At 40.2% G+C, this 16766-nt stretch overlaps 1 protein-coding gene across 4 annotated transcripts in view; it reads left to right on the forward strand.

The window, feature by feature from the left end:
* The window catches only part of USP12 (ubiquitin specific peptidase 12), a 140009-nt gene that overhangs the window by 15186 nt on the left and 108057 nt on the right, over positions 1–16766 (forward strand). The window contains exon 1 of one of the 4 annotated variants that reach the window (XM_074216164.1): positions 6283–6423. The exons of 2 other annotated variants lie outside the window; for them this stretch is intronic. Coding sequence is in view for 1 of the 2 variants with exons in the window: in XM_074216160.1 (XP_074072261.1) it covers positions 13010–13099 (90 nt within the window). In the remaining variant the exon portion in view is untranslated. Of the gene's footprint in view, positions 1–6282; positions 6424–9468; positions 13100–16766 lie in introns of those variants that run through there. One more of the 4 variants, XM_074216160.1, reaches the window with a different exon arrangement.

The raw sequence follows: 16766 nt of genomic DNA on the forward strand, positions 1-16766 counted from the left end.
TAGGTAATCTTCTTTAGTCATCTTGCTCTTATCTTTTGAGTCATTTCATAGGTAAAAACCACTCTGATATGTGAAGCATGAAAATAATCTCTGATTAATTTGTTTAATATAGTTAAAATTTTTTAACCCTATAGGGAGTTGAAATCTGTCTTCAAGATCACAAGGCTAGACCCTGAAATAATAAGAAAAGACTTCAAAGTTAATGTTTTCTTCTAGTTACAGGTTATTAGACCTTTTCTTGAAGTAACCTGCTCCCCCACCACATCCCCTTGCATTTCACAGCCATCTGGTCTTACCTATCACAATCATCTGCTTTCTTAAGAATAGCAGTGAAAAATCACATGAAGGGGCTTTTCTTTTTTTCTTTCTTATATTAAGTTTTTGTGGTTTGAGACAGTAATTAGAGGAAGTCAATGGCAACAGTCCTCCCCTCCAAGGTAATCATCTGAGAAGTGGTTATTACATGTCCTTTTATCCCTCCAAAATAATTACTTGAGGGAAAAGTCATTTCTTTGAAATTCTAAAGGTCACTTCTCAATAAAAAAACAAGCAAAGATATTTGTTAAAATATCTTACAATATGGAAACTTTTATGAATCAATACATCCCTCTGTGGAATATAGTTATATATAAATGTTTAGAAACATACAAACACAACCCCCCCACACACATATAGAGCATTTTATATATATATATATTATATATATATATTATCTCATTTAATCCTCAAAACGACCCTGTGAAATAGATTTAATATAGTATATATCAATATAATGTATGTTTGCACATATGCATACATATATACACATATATATTGGGGGGAAAAGAGGGCAGTATTTAGACTTTATAGCTCACTCTACTTTCCATCTTCAAAACCATGGGACCCCTGATATACCCCTCCCCCTACTTCCTAGTTTCTTTTTGAATGTTGTCTTCTCTGAATAGATTTCAAATTTTTTGAGGACAGGAACTGTTGAACTGTTCTTTTTCTTATGTGCTTAATAAATATTTATTGAATTGAATATACACATATATGTATATGTATCTCACATAAAACTTACCTCACTAGGTTGTTGGGAGAATCAAATGAGATAATAAAGCTAAAGTACTTTGTAAACTATAAAATGCTAAATAGATTCTAGCTATTATTATTATTATTATTATGCTAATTTTACTTTGGTTAAGAGTTATTTTCTTTCTTTTTTTTCATTCCTGCTGGGGAAGCAAGAGTAATCTCTTCCCCCTCTCATCCCTGGAGTTTGCTCATTTTGTTTTGTGGTTAGTAATATTTCTTTATTATGTTAAATCAATCTAATCCCAGAGTTTACTCATTTTGTTTTGTTGTTAGTAATATTTCTTTGTTTTTATGTTAAACCAATCTAATCCAAAGTAGGAAGAAACCAAGTATTTAAGATCCTCCTGCATATAGATATAATTAACTAGCACTTACTAAAAGTAGATAAAGATTCTCTGCTAAGTATTATATGAATAATTTTCTTGTATGCCCTTAAAATACATGTATATTTTTCTTTTTATTTGTTGATTTTTAGAAAAGTCATTTGTAACCATAATGAGAATACATATTTATACCTAAATATATTTCTTTGTGCTCTTGCTAAAAGAAAACAGTACCTCAGTGATTATTTTCCATCGCTGATATTGAATTAATATAGTCAATCTAATCTCCATTTGCTCCCATTGCTGGCAAGAGTTAAGACTTCATAGATAAAGCACACAACTGAAAAAAAATTTGCTGTCCTAACCTGAGTCTAAAGAAATATAAGACTATTTCTTCATAGAACCAATCTCTAGGACTACTACAAAATGGTTTTTAGGCTGAACTCCATTAGCCTCATCTAATAAAGATTTTGGAAATAAGTTAAGATAGACAGTAACTTCAGAACACAGTAAGGAAGTAAGACCTATAATATACATAAGAAAGGACTAAAGTCCTATCTTCAGGTTTTTTTTTTTTTGAGGCTGCATATCAATTATGTTTAGCAATGGGTTAGAAACCACAGATATACCAGGTTTGGTGGAATAGAACCTCATTTGGAAATGTGTCCCCGCCTTAAATAAGTTGGTGTGTTACTCCTACTTTTAACCCTCCTGCTTCTCCTCTGGGTAAAGAGATGACATACTTCATGAACTGCTTCTCCTCCTCCTCCTCCTCCTCCTCCTCCTCCTCCTCCTCCTCCTCCATTTCAGAACTTTTCCTCCTATTTTCCCCCATTCTGTCCTCTTTTGTTCTAGGATCTGATGAAAAGGTGGTTCTACTCTTAGCTAAGACTGACTCCTCTATTTGGGCCCTTCATCCTTTTCCTTTCTGTTTACCAGGAACTAGCCCATGATTGATTTTCAAAGAGATTTTTGTTTGACATCTTGCTATATTTTATGTATCACTACATTCTTCTATGGGCAATCCTGCCTCCTCCCTTCAAACTTCTTGAGGGCAGGGACTGCTTTCAACTCTTTGATTTGCTACAGTGTTTCTCTGGCTTCTACTGTTTTAAGGCCACCTGTTGTTACATTGCTCATTCTCCATAGCCTAGGGTTCTCAGAAAAGGTTGGGAGATTAGTATTTTCTCTGTACTGGCTAGAGCTCTGACCAGTTGTGTTCTCCAATTTTAGGGGGAAATGACTTGCATTCTAGTTTCATTTAGCTTTAACAAAGTAATATTTTCCCTAGCACCTGAGACCCTAATCCCTCCTATACATCTCAGTCTTGGAAGGCTCAATTCTTAAACTAGAAAAAATTCTACCAAATTCAAGTCTATCTCGAACTATTGCTGGACTGGCAGCAACATCTAGCCTGGAATCCAAAATTCCCAAGGCTCAGTTTTCTAGGTCTGAGATTCCACTCCCTGTACCTAGAACTGAAAAGGACAAATAAAACAGACCAAAGCTCTAAACCCATTTCTCAGGGCCTCAAGGTCTGTGGGGAAGGTATAACTCAGTCCTAACTCCCCATTTGCTTTCTCTTTTTTCTCCCACCTTCCTCAATCCTCCTACTTACTTCATTGTGTCATCTGCTGTGAGTGAATGAACCCACCCCTAGATGGCAAGTGCTGGAAAAGAGGACATCTGTATTTAGTCAGGTAGATTTAAAGTTGTATTTAGTTTTGTAGATTTAAAGTCACAGATAATTCTGACTGTATAGTCAATACAAAAAAGCTGCTCCCAGACATATAGTTCTCCAATTCAGAACATTCAGCCATGTTCTAGTTTTCCTGTCTCTCAGAAGCAGGGCCCAAGCCAATATAAAAAAGCTGCTCCCAACCACATGGTAGGTCAATTCAGAATGTTCAGTTGTGTTCTAGTTCTCCTGTCTCTTAGAAGCAGCTCCTAAGCATTTCCCATCATTGACCTGGGCATGTGCCAAACCTCCATTAGGTATTTCCACCACTTAGCACACTACCTGGTACATTTTAAGCCCAATTTGATAGATGCTTTTTCCTTGCTTTGAGTTTGTGATACCTCCATCCTGATCCTTCTACCTACTTGACTGCTTTCTCAAGTCTCTCCTCATGGATCAACATTCATGCCCCATAATCCAACTGCATTTAATTTACAAAATTCTTTCCTGGGCCTTCTTCTTTATCTATATTCTTTCCCTTGGTGGCATTTTGGGTATGATACTAAATTACTTTTGAAGGGTTGTATCATTTTATAGTCTTTCCAATAGTGAATCAGTCTCTTCCAAAAATGGCCATTTTCCATTTGATAATCTTATTGGTAGAACCTCAGATTGTTTATTTCTTCTTTTGAAAATTGTCTATTCATAACCTTTGATCATCTATCAATTGGGAAATGGTTCTTGTTCTTGTATTTGGATATCAGGCTTTTAGGAGAGAAATTTGCTTCAATGATTTGTTTTTCAGTTAACTGTTTACCTTCTAATTTAAAATTGCATTAAATTTGTGCAAAGTTTTCAATTTTAGAGCCTACTTTTCCAAGTCTTTTCCCCATTACAATGCTAATATTTTTTAATTTACTTTATCATCTGCATTTTCCAACATATCCTTCCACCTCATCTTCATAAGGAATCATCCCTTATAAAAAAGAATAAAAGAGAAAAAACTCAGTTCAGTAAAACTATAATAACCAAGTCTGGCATCATATTATGGGTTTCACACCCATAATCTTCACTTTTGCAAGGAAGGAAGGGAGGTTTAGGCTTGTTCCTTTACTCCCTTTCATTCCACCAGTACTTGTCATCATTGCACTGGCATTACATCTTCTGTCCTTCAACTGTATAATATATAGATTTTCTAGTTTTCTCTGGACTCACATAATGAACCACTATTTTCTGTCTTGATTTTTGCTGATGCTCCTCAAATGTTTTTGCAAATGTGTGTTGAGAGTAGGGAATATAAGGAGCAGTAGAGAGGGTCAAGGCTGAAAAAGGAGGTTTTAAAGATTAAGGCTAAAGAGTTTTATTTTATTCAACAAGCATTGGAGGAATCACTGGATAATAGGAAAATAATATGATCCAGGCTGTCTATCAGGAAGACTGGTAATGGTGTATATAGGTGGTTTAAAGGAAGATACTAGAAAAAGCTACATAGGTTAGGTTAAAAATCAAATAAAAAACTATTTATGATTTTCCTACTATGTGCAATACCTCACTGGATGCTATTTGATTATAGAGGATAATTTTTTTCTAATGAATTCAATATATAATAATGAAAGTCAATGTGGGAACTGACTTCATAGCAAACTTTAAACATCTTTAGCCCTGTAGCTTAGAGATAGTTATTCGGGTGAGTACAATCTCTACATACCAGAGAGAGAACCGGGCAGAACCTTGCTTTGCTCACCTCCCTCGATTACTTTTGTACTAATATTTAAAAGCAAACTAGACTTTAAAAGCAACAACGGGGCATTTTTGGATCATTTTAGGCAATTAAACTAATTTCCGGTTCAAGAAAATTAAAGTTGAACTTCCTGAAATGAAGGCTGGGTTTTCAAGCGCTGCACTTTAAAAATAGACAGAAGGAAACTGTTGTACTAGTTTACGCTTCAGTGTTACTTCTCACAGTTTGTCTATTTTTCCACTCCCACTTCCCAGTCTTATCAACTTCCTTGGGTCTGCCTGGGTAATATTATCCTCGTTGGGTCTCGTTCCGTTCTTCCCTGAGCAGTTCCTGCTGTCTGGAAAAAATTAAATTTAGAGAGTATATTTATAAGCATCATCAAAACTCATACCAAGAGGCGGCTGCCTTTTTGCAGCCCACTTACCCTCCCTCTCGCATCACCCGGCTAAGCAGGCGGGTACGTGCCGCGTCCTGACTTCTCTCTAACTCTTGCTTTGATAAAGGGATAGTTGGGGCGACCGGTTGCCCTTCCCGGGGCCTCGGTCTCCCCATCTGTAGGGCTGGGGATTGGGCTTGGACTCGGGGTTCTGCTCCCCCGGGGGGTCCGACTCGCTACGCGCCTGAGGCTTGGACTCGGCGGGGCCGGGGCCGGCTGCGGCGCCGCCCCGGGGCGGGGGGGGGGTGTCGGCAGCTCCCGCGTCCCCGGCCCCGGCCCCGGCCCCGGCCCCGGCCCCGGCCCCGGCCCCGGCCCCGGCCCCGGCCCCGGCCCGGTTGTGCTCCCTCTCCCGGGCCGCCGCGCCGCTCGCCGGGCCGGGAGGGCGGGAGGAGGGCAGCAGCCCGGCCGCGCGGGCGCTAGGACCCGCGGGGCGCGCGGGCGGTGGGCTGCGCTCCTCCCCGCCCCCGGCCCGGCCCGGCCCGGCCCGGCCCGGCCCGCCGCGCGTTGGGGGCGGGGCCCCGGCCCGGGGAAGGAGGAGGAGGAGGAGAGGGCGGCGCCTGGCGCGCGTGCGGCCGCTGGGCTCGGCGGGCCGGCGGCTGGGGGCGGGGCTTGCGGGGCTCTGGCGGCGGGCGGAGGCGGTGCGGGCCGCTCGGGCTCTGGGTCCCCGGGTGCGGCTGGTGGGTGGCGCCGGCGTTGCCTGGGCAGGCCGGGCATTAGGGCCCCGGCGGAGCTCGCTCCCCAGGCCGCGCTGGGCGGAGTGCGGGGCGGACTGGAGCGGGCCCCGGAGGCTGCGCCCTGAGCCGGGGAGGAGCCGCAGCCCGAGCCGGAGCCGGAGCCCGAGCCCGAGCCGGAGCCGGAGCCCGAGCCGGAGCCCGAGCCCGAGCCGCAGCCCGAGCCGGAGCCCAAGCCCGAGCCGGGGCCGCAGCGCCGGGGCCGGACCTCGTCGCGCTCGGTCTGGGGCTCTCGCGGGCGCTCCTTCCGCCGGCCGGGGCTGTCGGGCGGCCGCGGCTGAGGGCGGCGGCCCCGCCGCCCTGCTGCTGCTCCTCCCCCGCGCCCGGCGCTCGCAGCCCGGCGCCGCCGCCGCCGCCGCCGCCGCGCCTGGGTGGAAGATGGCGCTGGGCGGATGGAAATCCTAATGACAGTCTCCAAATTTGCCTTCATCTGTACCATGGTAGGTGCGAGCCGCCGGGGCGGGCGTCCCGGGGCCTGACCTTCCCCGCCCGCGGCCGCCCGACACCCGGGGCCTAGCCGCGGGGAGGGCGAGGGCGGGCCGGGCAGAGGCGCCGTTAGAGGCGGCGGGGGCGGGCCTGGGGCTCGGGCGCCGCGGCGGGGCCCCGGAGGCCTCCCCGGACCGGCCGGCGCGGGCGCGCGTGGGCGGCCGGCCGCGGGGCGCGGGGCTCCCCTCCCGTGGGCGTGCGCGTGTGCCCCCAGCCCCTCCGCCAGGGCCGGGAGCGGGCAAGGGCTTCCCTCCTGAACGCGCGTGTGCGTGTGTGTGTGTCGGACCGGCACGCGCGTGTGAGGGTCGGAGGGGCGTGTGCGGATCCCCGCGGTCTCCGCCTGCGCGTGTGCGCGTGTGCGGTGCTGGGGGGCCCCGGCGTGCGTGTCAAGTTTGGAGGCTGCGGAGGCTTGGCCGGGAGCCCTCCCGGTGTGCGCCTCCTCCAGCCTCCCCGGGTGTGTTGTTGGAGGCTGAGATCGGGGACCCCCCTCCCTCGTGGGAGTTGCCGAAGGCTCTTCCCTGTGTCTGGGTTAAGGGGAGACTTGTGGACACACGTGGGTGGACGTTGACAGCCTCCTCTATGCGAGTGATGGCACGAAGAGGGCGTCTTGGATTTTGAGGGCGATTGGGAAATTGGGGACCAGGAGGGGAAAGAAACTTCTGTCATTCAGCCCAGAGTGGTTCTGTTTGGAAGAAGAGGAGGAAAGATTTGTGAGATTCGAGGGCAGAGGAGACTAAGTGGGGCGGGGGGATTGGTCAGAATAGAGGGAAAGCAAACAAATTAGAAATTTTAGATTTTGAGTGTGGAGGAAATCTTAGGTTTTGTCACTAAGGAAGGGCCTACTAAAGGTGTCGATTGGAAGTCTGTTGCTCATTGTGGAGGATTGGGTAATTTTTTTTTTTTTTTACTTCTTACCTCTAATGTTTTCAGGTTGAAAAGATGAGCTGGTTTGTTTAAATGTAAAAATCTGGAAATAAGTATTGCTTCAGAATTTTTCTTATTTTTTTTTTATTTTTAATTTACTGAGTAGTTCCATAATGAAGTGCCTGCCCCCTTTTCCAAACACAGTGACTGTTCAGGTGCTAGCTAGTTCTCTCAGAATACAAGTTATTTTTAAAAACTTCATTGATTCTTATTTAATCAAATATAGCAAATCCATCTGTATTTATTTAGTTTAAAAATATCTCCATCCAGATTCTGATATGGATGGGATATTTGTGTGTATATTCTGTGATCACCTCAACCCCCCCCCCCAAATAAACCCCCAGCTTTTCTCTTCAAAACAGAAGTACCCCAGTGATGCCTAAAACCTCGACTGTAACTCAACAATTATTAAGTCCTGTGTGTCAGGACTGGCTGGCTCTGGGGATACAAAGGCAAAAACAAGCAAAACAACCTAGGTCCTCAAGGAACTTAGATTCTATGAGGGAACTGTCATCTGAATGTGAGAGCAAATAGAAACATACTTATAGAATAATTTGGAGGTGGCAGGTTGTGGGCTGGGGGAGATCTCCATGAAAGGCCTTCCCATATGAAGGGAACACTTTAGCTGGACTTTGAAGAAGCTAAGAATTGTAAGCATGGGTTCAGCATATATATAAAAGGGCTCAGACACTGGAGAGAGGATGCTCTATTTGGGGAACTTTTTGGTGAGTTCAGGGTAAACCTGGAAAGGTAGGTTTGGGACTAGGTTATGAAGAACTTCAAAAACCTGAGGAATTCTTGTTTGTTCCTAATTGCAACCACAACTTCTTAGGCAGGGAATGATGGTCAGATCAGTGCTTATGGAATATCAATTTGGTAGTTGTTTGGAAGATGAATAGGAAAGGGAAGGGAATGGTCCAGAGAACCTAATTAAGAGGCTATTAGTCCTACAAAAAGGTGATAAAGGCCTGAGCCTGGTGGAGGCCATGTGAGGAGTGAGAAGGAAATTGCTCCTTATGGAGGTAGATAAGATTTTTTCCACTGATCACACATAAGAGGTGCTAGATGGAGAATTAAATTGTCAAGGGTCACACAAATTACAAGCCTGAGTGACTAGAAGAATAGTAGTCTTTTCAACAGAATTTAGAATTGGGAAGAGGAGGGGGGGGTGTGTAAAGAAATATGAGCTGTGTTTTGGATATATTGATTTTTGTGATAACTATGGAAATATATAATAGATGATATAACTAGAGTTGAAATACTAGGGCAGGATATATAGCTCTGGAAATAATCTGCCTAAGCAGTTTTTTGTGTGCAGCTGAAAGGACAGCAGTAGCCAGCATCATAATGGGAACAGTTGTGATTCTAGACTGTATATGTATGGGTGAGAATAGTTACACTTTGAAAAATAAATGGACCCAATTTAGGTTCATAGGTTTTGAAATTTTTATTCTTTTTCTCCTTAATATCAACGCCTTAAAAGATCACAATTAAGGGAAAGATTCTAATTGTCAGAAGTCATTGTCCTGACTCCAGGGCCGGTGCTTTATCCACTGTGCCACCTAGCCGCCCCCAGAAGTCATTTTTTTATGTTATCTCTAAGAAATGAATAATCAGAGCATATTAAGTACTTAAATCAAGTGACAATCTAATATCTTTGAGTAAGGAAAATATGTAACTCATTCAAACTAATTTTTTTCCAAATGTTGCAGTTTTTAATAGGATTTAGGGAGATCTGTGGAGATTTTTCTCCATAGAGAGCTAAATGTGACTGGGATCTAGGTAGACACAGGTTCTAATCCTACTTCCTATACTTAATAGCTGTATGACCATAAGTCAGTCATTTGCCCTCAGAGTTTCAATTTTTCTTTTGTAAAATGAGAATATCTATAGTAATTCAGTTATTATGAGGCTCAATTATATAAAGCATCTTACAAATTTTAAAGTGCTATATCTTTATTCACAAATATTCACATTTGCTTTCTATATTCTTTATATTCTTTAGACTATTTTATGTGTGTGTGTATATATATATATATATATATATATATATATATATATATATAGTGGTTGGGTTTTTTTTATCTGATACATTTCAGGATGAATACAGAATTTATAGTTTTGTTTTAAAGTAAGAACTTTGTTAGATTTGCCAACAAGGCAGTTCAAAAAGAAGAGGAAATCAAAGAGACTGAGGTTACAAGAAGTATCATGGTAGAATTCAGGTAACTAAAGACAAGGGGTAGGAATAATATTTAGCTTTGCCTGTTGTAGAGTGGACAACTTTTGAATGAATGAATTAAAGATTTTCATTTCCAAGTGTCCCTTGTTTGCCTTCTCCAAAGTGTTTACAAAACTACAGGTGATTGAGCTTGACTTCCTAGATTCCTAGGAAAATTCTAGAATGAATCATTAAAGAGCTAATTATTTAAAATCTAGAAAAGGAAGTGATTACAGTGAGCTAGTATGGCTTCAAGAACAAATAATGGGGGCAGCTAGGTGGCTAGGGGAATAGAGCACTAGCCCTGGAGTCAGAAGGGCTTGAGTTCAAATGTGACCTCAGACACTTAATTACTTAGCTACATGACCTTGGGCAAATCACTTAACTCCATTGCCTTGCAACCCCCCCCCAAAAAAAAGAAAAAGAATGGCAGACAGACTTTTTTTTGGACATAATTCCTAATTAATATATGGGAGGAATTCTGTAAATATATTTTACTAATTTTAGCCAATATTTTAATTATATTTCTCATGTTATTCTTGTGGAGATGATAAATTAGTTAATAATACAGTTAGTTGGATTCAGAACTTTGTTCTTGGCCAAATTATTGTCAGCTTGGTGGGAAGTGCCCCAGGGATCTGTTCTTGATTTTTTTTGTTCTTGGGTTTTTTTTTTAAATGTGAACTTGACTAAAGGTATAGATGGTATGTCCATCATATCTGCAGATGGCACTAAATTAGGAGGGATAGCTACCACATTGGATGAAGGAATCAAGCTCTAAAATGACCTTGAAAAATTTAGACTAATGTACTGAATTTTAGTAAGATGGCATTCTTTGGGGATAAATGCGAAGTCTTATATTTGGATTTTAAAAAAGCACTAATTTCACAAGTATAGGATGGGGAAGCATGAGACAGTAGTTATTTTGAAATCTACAGGGGGATGATATTAGTGGATTACATGTTGGATAAGAGACAGCCAGTGTGATGTGGCAATCAAAAAAAAGTTTATATGATCTTGGGGTGTATTTAAAGAGGCATAAAGGAATAAAGAGGTAATAATCTCACCACAGCCTGTACTCCTCAGACCTTATAGTATTGTGTTCAGTTCTGGTCACCACAATTTTGAAAGATATTGATAAATTGAAGGGGAAATATCAAGATCTTAAGGACTTTGAATCCATATCTCCTGAGGATCACTTGAAACATCTTGTTTTAACTCAGGGACAGGAGAGGGGAAACAAGATAGGCCATCTTTAAATAAAGGGCTGTCATTTCAAAGAGGGGTTACACATGTTTTATGGGTCCCAGAGAGTGTTGAACCAGAAACTATATATGGAAGTTGCAAAGAGGCAAATTTGGTCTTGGTGGCTATCAAGAAAAAAAAAACTTGCCTAATAATTAGAGCAGTTCTTTGGTTGAATGGGATGCTTTGAGAAGTGTGATTTTTTTCCCCCCTATCTTTGAAGGGAGTGATATTCAAGATGAAGCAGTATGACTACTTGTCAAGGTATGTTATAATGGAGACTTATTTTGAGAACAGATGGCCTCAAGTCCCTTCTACCCCTCAGATTCTGTGATTTTCTGATATCTAATTCTGGCCATTCACTTTCAAATTTGTGTCCTTTGTCACAAGGAGAGCTAGATAAGGATAACCTCTAGTGTATGATTACCATTAAGGGAAAAGCAGTAACACAATACTTGCTAATGGTAGAATAATATTTTCATTTGAATGTATAAAACCATTGGTTAAAACAGAATTTTTAGACTTTTCCATGGTCTTGTTGATACTTCTCTTCAACTTTTTATTATTTCCTGAAATGTTTCAAACTGGACTTCTCACTATTACTCAAACTTTCTCTTACCATATATACTTGGAATCCACTCCCTTTAATTTCGTTGAATTTTCTTTTTTTTTTCTTTTTGAATTTTCATCTTTCAGGGTACATTGAAAGTGCCATTTTTTCCTTTGAACATTCTCTAAGATAGAAAGAAGTAAAGAACTAATCTTGAGTTCAAATCCCAGCTCTGCTGTTTACTACCACCATTGTTATTATGGGAAAATCTCTTAACCCCTCTCCAAGTTGCTTAGCTTCTTCATTTCCAAACTGAGGAAACTGAACTAGCATTCTTGCTCTAGATGTATGAGCATTTATGCTCATATACACTTACTAGAGCACCTTGGTTGGTACTCCAAATTTGTATAGAATACTTACTATACGTTCTAAGATTATGACTTTTTTGATTCTAGGGATGTTTGTTGAATTACAATAATTAATTAAGAATTTATTACATATTTTCTATGTATCAAACAGTGTTCTAGACTTGATAAATGTGAAAGTGTTGGGTTGCAAATACAAAAATGAGACCTTTGTATCACAGCTCAAGAGTGTTTTGTTAGGGGGATGCACCATGTTCACATGTGTGAACTCCAGGGTTTATATAAAATAATTCAGTGATTTCTTGGGGAAATGCCTGAAAAACAGAAGAATCGGAGAAGGCCTCTTAAAGGAGGTGCCGTTTGAAAGAAACAAGAAATTGGAGTCAGATATGAGGAGAGAGAGATCATTTCAAGTCTGGTGGATAACACATGTAAAGTTCTTGAGGGAATACTTCAAATGAGGACTAAGTGATAGGGAATAATGTATAATCAACTTGGAAAGGGAGATCAGATCCAGATCCTGAAAGTCTTTAAATGTCAAATTGAATCTGTATTTTAATCTAAGGGGAAAGACACCACAAAAACTTTTTATGCAGAAGAGTGTCATGATTAGATGTGCACTTTAGGAATATCATTTTCGTAATTCTGTGCTGTTTGGATTAAAGAGAGGAATGAAAGATGTAGGGAAACCTAATGAGACTGTGTCCCAGGCCAGAATTGTTGAGTGTTTGCATTAGGGTTGATGTGTTGAGTCAAAAGAAGGGAGCGATTGTGGGTAGAAGAAGGCTGACCTTGGAGTGTTGAGGGTCTGGATTTCAAACTTTCCTCTGACAGATGTATAACCCTGGACAAGCCACTTACCCTCTCAGTGTCCTGGGCAGTTAGCCAAGGGAAGAGCACTGATCAGTATTGGTGGGGGCAGTTTTTTCAACTGGTACTTTTCTATGTTAATGAAATCACAATCCTGGTTATAAAAAAATGAAAAACATTTTTTTAGGAGGGGAAAAATTAACCTTTGGTAGGCTAATTTTTAATATAACTACAATTTTTTTTATTTTCAAAGTAATTTAGTTAAAACGTTTGGGTATAAATTCCACTGTATTTACTTAAACACCCTTTCAGGAGAATAATAAAACTTGGATAATAAAGAACTGTTTGTTATGGTTGGTTGAACATTGAAAATGAATATTTTGGGGGCATGAGATTTGTTGGTAGAACAATTCAGCAGAAGCATTATGACATCTTATCCCAATCGCCATAGAGCTTTTAGTAAATACTCCAGAAGAATTAGAATTGAGTTGGAAAGCTTGGAAAGGATCTCAGAGGTCATTTATTCTAAACTCTACTGAAAGTATGAATCATATCAATAATAACTAACAAAAGTTCATCAGTCTCTGCTGGAAGAGTACCACGGACAGAACTTAACTGTATTTGCAGCAAGCCCATTTCATTGGACAGCTTTAATTGTTAGGAAGTTTTAACTTTGTGTGGAGCTGGAATCTTCCACCCTAAGAACTTTTTCCATTTTCTCTCTCTTTAGGGACAAACAGAATGAGTTTAAATGAGTTGTCTTCTCCACTCCCCTACCCATCAGATGTGTGAAAAGGCTAAACATCTTTGTTTCTTAAAATTGATCCTTATTTGACATAGTTTGGAGTTTTCTCACTGTCCTTTGGAAATGTTTCAGCTTGTGTGTCTAAAATGTGACAATCAGGATTAGACACAGTAGTCCAGAGTGATTAAAGTAAAGATCAACATATCATGGAACTGTTACTACCTTTGTTTTGGATACTGTACTTCCATTAATGGACTATTAATTATAGTAGCCTCCTATTTGCCTTCCCTTCCTGAAATATAGTGGTACCTTGATACTCCGGAGCTTCATTACCAGTCAAACCCTTTACTTTGCATTTTGATGAGGGAAGAATGTTTCAGAATTCTGAGCTTGTTTGAGACTTATCTCACTTGATAGAATTTGTATGATTCTTGGTCTTTGGTTCATAGTGAATGTTTTAGCCAGAAACTCTGAGAGCCTCCCCTCCTGGACTTTTTTTTTTACTTGAGAAAAGAGACTGTTCTTTGCTTTTCTTATTTGTCAGCTTTAATCTTTGAGAAGCCCTGAAGGTTGTTCCTCCCAGTTTAAGAAAAGTGTTCATTGGCCTCTTTTCCTCTTTTCTTCTTACCTAACCTTAATCACTCTGCTTCAGTCAAACTGAGACCTGGGAAAGACTGTAGCTCTAAAAGGTTAAGGTCTACTACTGCATTTCCAGGCCCTCTTCAGTTGTCCTGATTCTTATCTGACCATTGAACCCAGATGACTTGGGAGGGGGAACTTGAGATTGGTGACTTTGCACAGCTTCCTCTCACTTACATACAATTAAATTGCATGTCATGTCATGAGATCACTTTCCTGATGTCATGGACCTCTTAGAGAGTGAAGGACATACAACAACCCATTATGCCAGGAACTCCTTTTAGTATATGTAAAAGTGAAGTGACATTTTATTTTTCTATGTACTTAATTGCTTTTTTATCCATGTCTATTTAGTGTTAAAGTTCGGTATTACAAAACTACATCTTTTCTTAATATTGACCCAGTAAAGTGTGAAAGTTCTGGGGAATTTTTCATGAATTATTTCTCATTATGTTATTTCTTATGGAAAAAATTCATACCTTTTCCGTTTTATCACTCTTCAAGATTTCTGGAATGAGATAATGAAGAGTATCAAGGTACCACTGTGTGCATGTGTATGTGTTTCTCTTATTTGAATAACTCTGATGACTTCTATTGCTTTTAGTTATCAAATACAAATTCTTCTGTTTGATATTTAAAGTTCTCAATTATCTGGCACCTTAATTTCCAATCTCATTGTACATTGTTCTCCTTATTCATGTTTCTATTCAGCAAAATTGACTGTTGCTTTGTTGCTTTGCAATGTGCCTTTGTCCTGGTTCTTGTACTTGGTCATCTTTGCCTCTATTAGAATCCCTTATGTACTTCAAAATTCATCTCAAATGCCACAACATACTTGAAACCTTTCCTGATCTCTTCTTCCATTTATTTTATATACATAATATGTTTGTATATGCATCTATTCAGTTTTACCTTTTTTTTTTGTATATCTGACTTCTAGTATAGTGACTGGAATGTATTATCTAATTGGTAATTGCTTGTTGAGTGATTACAGCATCCTAAAATTATAATAGTTTTTTGCCTTATATATTTTTTTTTGAGGCAGTGGGTTTAAGTGACTTTCCAAGGTTCACACAGGTAAATTAAGTTTTTGAGGTAAGATTTGAACTCAAGTCTTCCTGACTCCAGACTGGAGTTCCAGCCTAACTGCCCCCTAAATCTTTTTCACATGAATGGATTGCTTTTTAATCATATAGTTTCCATTACATACTTGTGTTGGATTTTTTGCTTTTAAGTGTAGGACTTAAGTTAATTCCTAAGATTATCCTAAAATAATCCCTAAGATATAGTCTTTGCACTCTTCAGTCCTGTTAAGTCTTTTTTGGATCCTGATTTTTGTTTTCTATTGTAATAACTATTTTTTCTAGTTCTTGTAATTAGTATATGTGGCAAGCATACAGCTATCTATATCTTCAACCATTGATCAAAATGTGTGTGTATCTTCAACCATTGATCAAAATGTGTGGCAGAAAGATATCCATCTAGGCTGATTTTAAGGGATCATAGGTATTTATTGGGTTGGTCAGTTCTGAACTCATTTGGTCTGATCATTCAGTTATTTCATCTTGTCCTAAGTTGTCATAGAAATTGTAAAATGCCTTGCAGAAACCCACAATTACTTGTAGTATTATCCATGTTTCCTAGTCTCTAGTAATCTTGTAAAAAAAAAAATTAGGGTGATATTTTTATATTGTTCTAGGCAGTGCTAGGCATTGGGGATAAAAAAGCAAAAATGAATTGACCCTCCAGGGTCCAGCAGAACAAGTTTAATCCCTTTTCCAAAAGACAGCCTCTCTAGTACTTGAAGACAGTTATCAAGCCTCTTACTGTTCCTTCTCTGTCCCCCTCCCCCCAGTCTTTTCTTTTCCAGGCTAAATACCCTTACCCTTACTTCCTTCATCAGTTTCTCTTACTAAAAGCCCGTCACCATTATCCTTTCTTCCCTCTAACTTTTCAGTGTAATTTCTAAAATGTAATATCCATGCCTGAACATATTCCAATTTTAGTCTGTATATCAAGATTGCCTTCCTCTTCTTGTTCTCTTAATGCAGCCTGAAATCATGAAATCTTTTAGCCAACATATCACTAGTAACTCTCGAATTGAGGTTTCAGTACAGTAAAACTCCCAGATTTTTCTGAAGACAGATTGATGTCTAGCCAGGTTTCTTTCATCTTATATTTGTAAATGATGTCAATTTCTTGATCTTAGTTATAAAACTTTGCATTTATTCTTAATGAATTTGTCTTAGTGATATTCTACCCAGTGTTCCATGTCTATCAAAAATCTTTTAAAGTTCTTTTATTTAATGTGTTGCCAGTACTACAGATCTGATAATAATTTATGTCTTTATCTGATAAATTCCAACTCAAGGACAAACATAACCTTGGAGCACTCCTTTAGAGTCCTTTCAAACTGACACGAAACTATTATAACTACTTTACATTCTGACTTTCTTTCACAATCTATGTAGCCTATCTTGACTATCCTATGTGATTCTTCTTATATCCTTATGAATTTGCCACTAGGAATCCATTAACTTATTGGGGAATCTTTGAGTTTTCCTGACATTGAGGAAATATATCCTTTGCAGTACTTGGTGGTTTTTTTGGTTTGTTTTTTTTTTTTTGCAAGGCAAATGGGGTTAAGTGGCTTCCCCAAGGCCACACAGCTAGGTAATTATTAAGTGTCTGAGGCTGGTTTTGAACTTAGATCTTCCTGACTCCAAAGCCAGTGCTTTATCCACTAGCCACCTAGCTGCCCCTATTGGTGGTTTTTGTCCTGTTGAGCAGATCTTTTT

Source organism: Macrotis lagotis, chromosome 1, assembly GCF_037893015.1.
Source record: "Macrotis lagotis isolate mMagLag1 chromosome 1, bilby.v1.9.chrom.fasta, whole genome shotgun sequence".
NCBI classification, from domain to species: Eukaryota; Metazoa; Chordata; class Mammalia; order Peramelemorphia; family Peramelidae; genus Macrotis; species Macrotis lagotis.